The 8,112-nt window shown below is 31.9% G+C and overlaps 1 protein-coding gene across 1 annotated transcript; it reads right to left on the bottom strand.

The window, feature by feature from the left end:
• Nucleotides 1-1,174: 1,174 nt before the first annotated feature.
• Nucleotides 1,175-2,385, bottom strand: LOC145107870 (ethylene-responsive transcription factor WIN1-like). The gene is made up of 2 exons (XM_079044826.1): nucleotides 2,056-2,385; nucleotides 1,175-1,961 (listed from the first exon to the last, which is right to left on the bottom strand). The coding sequence occupies exons 1-2, from the start codon at nucleotides 2,133-2,135 to the stop codon at nucleotides 1,445-1,447; spliced, it is 597 nt and encodes a 198-aa protein (XP_078900952.1). The 5' UTR covers nucleotides 2,136-2,385; the 3' UTR covers nucleotides 1,175-1,444.
• Between the last annotated feature and the right edge of the window lie 5,727 nt (nucleotides 2,386-8,112).

Genomic DNA, 8,112 nt, shown 5'->3' with positions numbered 1-8,112 from the left:
GAATTAATATCATAAAAAATCATATAAAAACATAACATAATCTATATATAATATTCTAATATAGTTATATGGAAACTAAAAAGTGTCAAAATGTCATTAGAGCTCAAGTCGTTCTTGGTTTCTAAGTACTGAAACAGACGACAAAGGGAAGTTGTCATTTGTTGATTTGTAGTTTGTAATTAATTATATTTATTATTTGGACTTATTAAGACAAAAAGTGTAGTGGACTAGTTAAAAAAATAAAGATTTAATATTGAAATAACACACAATCGTTTTTTTCTTTGTCAAAGTAGCTCAATATGTACGAAATTGTAAAAGCGGGTGTAGCGTCGCTATAGCGCTGATGAGTTTCGCGGTAAATAGCGGTCAATAGCGCCGCTAATAGCGTCACCGCTATTTGAAAACGCTATTTCAAAATAGCGGTTCAGTAACACCGCAAAACGCTATATCGCCGCTATAGCATCGCTATAGCGCGCTATTGATAGCATAGCTTAGAAGTGCTCTAATGGTATTAGAACTTCTAGCAGTCTCAAACCCCAAGAAAGGATTATGCGAGTTAATTAATCCTAATTATTGATAACGACCTCCGTAGTAGCATATGCACTTTTTTCACTAGTTTCCGTGGTCATTATATCCATCCCTACTTTCCATGAGTTTATTATAAGCGTTAATGATCGATTATGACTCTTTCTTTCTTGAAAGTAATTTGTGATGTCTTTATCAACACAAATTACATAGTTTTGAGTACCATTTGATAGCAAGGACTATATAGCTTCATTAGTCGTTTATTCCAACATTGAATCACCTATTTATCGTTAGATGATGCTACATTTCTTCAAAACAATTAACGGGCAACCATAACTAAATATTTATGTCAATTTCATAGCAATTAACTCATCAATTTATGTGCCTAACCTCTAATTCTAATAAGCCAAAGGTGTTATTGTATTGTCCTGTCATTATCAAAGTCGATATCAATTTGTCTCTAGGAATCAACTTTCTATGGATGAAAGGATTAAGAGCTGAAATTGAGTAGATTACTCTTCTCTTTTCAATTGGCTAAAAATATACTTGGATTTATTTCACTCTTTTTTGGAAAACATACGGAAAATCGACTTGGCTATATACTGCTACAAGTATGACTTGAAGAGGCTGCTTGCTTAGAACATAAGAATTCATAAATAACAGATGAGGGTAAAAGCAACTTGATAAAAATACTTATTAATTTACATGTTTACCCTCTCCTCCTATAGTTTTAATCGGGCAACTGCATATACACACATACACACACATACACATGTATGTACGTGCAAATTCATATTCGATATATCATTCTTATTGCAAAAAGTAGGATTCTGCAAGAGAGAAGGTGATGATGCATGGTACTGATCATGAGTTAGACGTGGGAAGTTTCATTATCTTTCTAGTCAGCTCGTGGGGCCCATCAATTTGTATTCAGAAGCTCCTCAATCATTTGCAATGCAATCGCATCCTCTTCATCACCACCACCACCACCAGACGCCATCATCGGCGTATCCACCACCATCGGAATTCCAACTTCAACTTCAGCTTCTCTCTCGACACTATCCTTTTTCTTTCCAAGCTCCACAGTCATGACCCAGTTAGATTCCGAATGAATCCCCGCCCGTTTCTGCCATACTCCGATGTGAGAACTTTCCGTGTCAAGCCGGAGACAGGTGAGTGACGGCGACGGAGACTTGCAACATTTCCGTAGCTTTGCACTTAGTATCGCTGAGAGACTAGTAGTAGTGGTTGAAGACGACGGTGGTGAGTTGGTGGTTGCCGGAGTTGCGTCACTGTCTCCACCGACGGATGTTTGGCCTTTGACAACCGGGAAATTTGTCTTGGCATTACGACCACTCATTAAAACGGCAGCCTCATCATACGCTCTGGCAGCTTCTTCCGCCGTTTCAAACGTCCCTAGCCATACCCTTCTCTTCCTACAAACAAAGAAAGTCATTAGATATAGAATGTGTTATCAGTGTGTATGTGTGTGAGAGAGAGAAGGGGGAATTGAAGGTGGTTGTGAAATACAGCAAAGGGTGGCGAATCTCGGAAACCCAAGAACCCCAATGGCGCTGACGGACGCCTCTGAATTTCTTTGTTTGTACCATTTGGTAGTGTTTCAGAAAGAAGTCAGAAGGAATCGATAGATGAGATTTAAAAGCTGAAAACTCGGGAGAGTGTGAGGGGAAATATATAGCCGACTGAAAATATTCAATAGACCAAGTACGGAGGTGGTGTCCATGACACTTGAAGTCAACAATTTGTCTTTTCTTTTCTTGGAGTTGTAGTAGAGTTTGGAGATTTAGCTCCGCCCCTCATCTAAACTGAAAACTAAAAAGTTAAGTTAATAATTTACCTGGAGGACTAGTATATATTATTTGAAAAGCGAAACCCAAAATAAATGTTACAAGTCGATTATTATTATTTATTAAACACACAGAGAAAGTAATTAAAGCAAAGCCAGCTTTCATGACATGATTTTTGAGAATGGTGTGTTTGTCGGTGAGGATTTAGCTCTTCCCTTTTTTATGGTTTAATTTTGTGGTCCTTTGAACATCATGGAGTGGGTCTCTCTCTTTCACCCCCCCCCCCCCCCCCCCCCCCAATTTTATCTCTCCCTCCATCACAAGGATGCAAAAATGATTCGTGTTAGGTTTACTCTCAACCCACACATGTTAAAGATTCGTGAAAAGTAAAAAGAACATAAAAAATTACGTCGATTAAGCTGATTGTGATCACATTGAACTAGAGAGGTTTTGCATTGATAATCATGATAGGGTTTAAAGTGCCAAACGAGCCAACCTAGGCGTTGTGATCTTGAACTAATGATGTCACAGTGGTGGTCAGCTTTTAACATAAGGCTCCACAACTTAATAGTTCGATAGGTTTTTTTGATGATGGATTTGAGAGATCCAAAACTATCAATTGAAACTATTTTTGATTCAAACTATCTTTTTGACCCAAATTCAAAAATAAGTTTTGATTCATGTTTGACACAAAGATAATATAAAAAATACAAAAAACTTGAAAGACTTTTATTGGATTTGGAATTGAGTTTTTATAAGCTTGGGTTTAATATATTATATATTTCAAGCTCGTTATTTTGTACTCAATGTAGTTTAAAAAAAGAAACAACTTATGTGTAGCACTAAACAGCAACCACTCCTTTTTTTTTTCTCTGTATTTATTAACCACTAAAGGTTCTACTTTAGTAGTTACCACTAACACTTTGGGTTGCTCTTTTAAGGTAAATATCTCAATCTCCATACCTGGCACTAATGCACAAATCCCTTTTTCATGGTGTTTATTGGGAAAAAAGTGAATGTGCGAGTTTCCTTTTAAATCGATTACCAAGTTTGTGCAAATATTAAAAGAAAAATAGTAAAGTATGTTATACGTAGATCTTAGGCTAGATAAAATTACAAAGGAGATGTTTATAATTGTTCATTTTAGCATATCTAATATCCTAATTAGTATTTTGCATTCATAAATAAGTTTGTTATATTACTATAATTTAATATAGGTACTTTTGTACAACTTGTTAATTACATAGGGTTACATCTGTGTCACAAAACTCATGCTCGAGTCTTTTCAGTTATAATTGATAATTCTTATGAATGGACATAGTCGTTATTTGGAAGAAGAAAGTCTCGTCCAGTAATGTTGAAAGATAACAAAGGTGTCGAAACTCGAAACCATATTGTAAGAAAATAAAAAGTTTTTGGTCTATGGCAGGTGGCGGATACTCAACCACGAAATAATTTTCTTTATTTTTATTTTTTCTATTTTCTATTATGTATTATATGAGTTATGAATGAGCAATGATGCTATTAAATAGGTACTTCTTTTTAAAAGGAAGTGTCAATTTGGCATATTAATAATATCATTTACACCCACAGTGTTTACCCTTTCAAACAACAGTTGTATTTTTGTATAAAAGTATAGTAAACTAGACGAATTCTCGCGCGTTGCGCAGCGAAGATTAAAAATATTTTGTTAAAATATTGGAAAATATATGTTTAAAATGGTTATGTTATTGACATTAACTTTGAGATAATATTTTTACACTAATTTATATATATATATATATATATATATATATATATATAATCTCAATTATTTCGAACAATAATATTCATTGACATCAACCCACATTCATCATTAATATAATCAAATATAATTATCTATTTAGTATTATTTTTAACAATTATTATTATTGATTAATTATATTTTTACTTATGCGATCATTTTCTAATTTCAATAATGATGTTCATTTAAAATACAATTTATTTATAGCTAAATGTAATTTATAATTTGATGTTATTATCATTTAAAATTGTTATTCATTAATTTTAAACCACTTATTATTAATAATAAGATAAAGAAGACTTTTAAGAAACACTTAATATTATTATTAAAATGTGAAACATACACTAAATAATAAAGTGATAAGATAGAGAATTTGCATTTCAGAAGAGACTTGCATGGATAATATGACATATCCATGTAATTTGGTTTTATTATTTATAATTATTGCTTATTAATTTTAAAACCACTTGTTATTATTAATGAGTGAAAGAAACTTTTAAAAAACACTTATTATTATAATTAAAATGTTAAACATATACTAAAATATAAAGTGATAAGATAGACAATTTGCATTTAAAAAAAGGCTTACATGGATAATATGACATATCCATAATTTTTAATTAATTATTGTTTTGAAGCAACATGGACATACAAACATGTATACAGTAGTTAATTAAAATTATATATATCACCTTCCATAACATATGATCGTTAACATGAATCTAATCCAATTTACATTAAACTTTCAACCACAACATACAATGATATTATTAAAAGAATACTTAAATCAAGAAAATACAAAAAAGAATTAGTATATAACAAACTTACAAATTAAAAACTTCAACATAATAACATGGCTCGAAAAATTGTTCAAAGCCCTCAAACCAACACAAAAAACTTTATAACTTGTTTTCTTTGTGAATTTTGTATGTGATTTGTATTTGTGTGTCTACTAAAAAAGATTGACCTTTTTATAGTAGAGTACCCATTAATTGTTTATTAAATATATTATATAAGTTATAAAACCTTTGAATTGTTAATCATTATTAAGAGACTTTTGAGTGATATTCATTAAAATAGGATGTTTCAAATGCATGAGGTGTTTGCAAACTTTTATGGGGGTTTCAAATGCATGAGGTTCAAGAAAAAATGCTAGCTTTATAAGTATGTATGATGTATGATATGATGGTTATAATAATATTTTCATAGTTATTGTAGTATTATTAGTAATACTTATTATAATTTATTAACATTAATAATAACAGTAATCAATATTGTTATAATCAGCTACCAAAATCTATCGACCAGATGCCACGTTTGTTATAAAATGCGGGCGAAGATGAAATGTGGGGCTTCTGGCCAGACTTCCATTTAAACACAAAGTTCCCATATTCCAGCTGCAAACACATGGGAGCAGTAACCATTAACCAATAATGATTGTACCAATTACTATCGGTTTTTCAACCATCCTATGTAGGCTTAATTTTTTATTTTATTTATTTTTTTTTTTTTTCTACAAATAAACTACTAATTGTTGACATTTTCCTAAAATTTTCGGCAGATCTTTTTAAGATAAATTTTAGACAAAATTCCAGAAATGATTTTTTTTGATTTCTAGTATCAACTTAAGAACTTAAGGACAATGATGGAAAATGCACACCACTTTCAAAATCTTGTGGTTTGTCCTTTTGACTAATATAATTAAAAGACATAGAAAATGGTCGATTTACCATCTTATTTATTTATTTTATTGTTTCTAAATAAACCATTTGTGTAACATCTTCTAAATAAAATTTAACTCTATCCCCCTCCTACATTATTCTACCTCAAATTGGCGTCCATCAGATTGTAATTCGTTAGATCTTCGCTTTCGAAAGCATCGAGAGATCATTTTCCATTAACACGAGTCGATTTCTTCCATTTTTAGGGTTATCACTCATTTGGAGAGTATGTTTCCAGTGAAGAGGATATTGGACAAAAGGGATGTTGATTCGAAAACAAAATCAAACGTAAGCAATATCATTTTGAAGTTTGCAAGGTAGGTTATGAAAAAAGATGTTGGAATTATTCATGTGTACTGGGCCTATCGATAATGGTTGTGAAAGTTTTTAGGTTTAACTTTGACTTTAATTTATCTATATCCTGTATAGCTTAAGATGATTTTGTTGGGTTTTATTCAAAAATAGTTTAACTATAGTGTCAAAAATATCGTGATTAGCAACAAAAACAATTTTAGATTTGAATAAATTAAAACTATTTTACCCACCAAAGATTATTTTGCAAACATGGAAAGATTAAAACAACTATAGGAAGAAAATAATACAACATTTGAAGACTTTAGTTCCTCTTGGAAGGTTAGAAGTTGATTAAGAATGTAGAGTGAAGCTCCACCTTAGTTAGGAATACCAATAATTTTTCAACTTTGATAAAATGTTAGTATTCTTCTTGTAATAATAAAGACATTATTAAGCTTTAAGTTACACCCAAGTATTATGTTAAAGAGAGTTTGCAAGTATTATTTTCCATCTAATAAGAAGTTAAACCTTTAAGACATAGAGAGAAAGAGGAAGAAGAGAGCATGTATATGGTTTTATCAAGAGGAAAAAAAAGCTCACAACTAGTTTATATGTCTCTTACTTTATCCCTTTACCGAATGGGTCTTTAACACTTTAAGACACATGCTTCATGATGGTGTATTGCTTAACTTTAGAAGCATGCACATTGTATTATAATAATCAAAAGGCAACTAGGCACACGGTCTCTCCTACATACCATTTTTTATTAAACAAAAAGGACAAAGTTTTATAAAAACTTTAAGCCTTTTATAAATTATAAACCCTTATCCAATTAGCTAAAAGACAAAAGTCTTTCTAGTCCAAAAAGATATACATAACATAATAAATCATACCTTATGATATATTATGATATTCTTTGATACTTAACATTGAAAATTAATATTTCCATGAAATAAATAATTTCCAATTGAATGCAAGAGTTATATTTATTTATCAAGAATCAAATACTTATAAATAATATATTTGCATCAAATTGTTGTTAGTGTGACCCTTTATGATCATATATTATATAACAATAACATTCTATAATTACTATTGAGCATATAAATCTTTTAGATTTTTTTGAGTTGTCGCAATGAGTGTGTTTCTAGGCCACCAGACACGCCTAAGTCAACCCGATTTGTGAATAACAGCCTGAGAGTCGGTTGTGCATTGATAATGCGTAAACGCATCAGTAACTTGGTGTTATAAAATGCATTGTTGTGTATGATTTGATGAGTAAATAGTAAATGCATATAAGTCGAAGTTTATCTGTTCATTTTATCCTACGAGGGTAAAAGCGATATCTTGGGCCCCTCGATGATTTGGTTTGACTTATGTGTCGGGCCCGGTCAGGACTGAGTTGATGTGTTCAATTAAGTTCTATGTCAGACAGATCAGAGATCGAGAAACGAACTGCTGGACAATAAGTATGACTATGTTCCATGTAATTGTCCACACGATATCTTGAGAATGGAGGACTATACGATCCCTTATCTAAAGGACGTGTCAGAGTTTGACATCAGATTTTGACACTACAAGAAACGGGGCCTATAGGGACGAAAAATGTCGTCTCTATAGGTTAGAAAGTCGTCCCTATAGGTGGCTGTGACGACAAGTCGTCCCTACAACCTTTGTCGCTATAGCCCCGTCGCAATAGATCGTTTTTGGCGTCGCTATAGATATCGTCGCCATAGGTACCTTTTAGAGACGAGATATCGTTGTTGTTGGTTCCTGATTGTCGTCTCCATTGCTGCATCTACAGGGACGACATGTCGTCCCCATAGCTAGATCTATAGCAACAAAATGTCGTCTCCATAGATATTGTACATAATTTACATTCAGCTCCTATTTTTTGTTTATTTTTCCAGTTTTCTCAAACACAAATGAGCAAAAACACTAAATTTAATTAAAAACACATTAAATATCATACAATAATATC

Source organism: Lactuca virosa, chromosome 4 (assembly GCF_052849685.1).
Source record: "Lactuca virosa cultivar CGN04683 chromosome 4, Lactuca_virosa_CGN04683_v6, whole genome shotgun sequence".
Lineage (NCBI taxonomy): Eukaryota > Viridiplantae > Streptophyta > Magnoliopsida > Asterales > Asteraceae > Lactuca > Lactuca virosa.
This window is presented reverse-complemented; position numbering and strand designations above follow the sequence as displayed.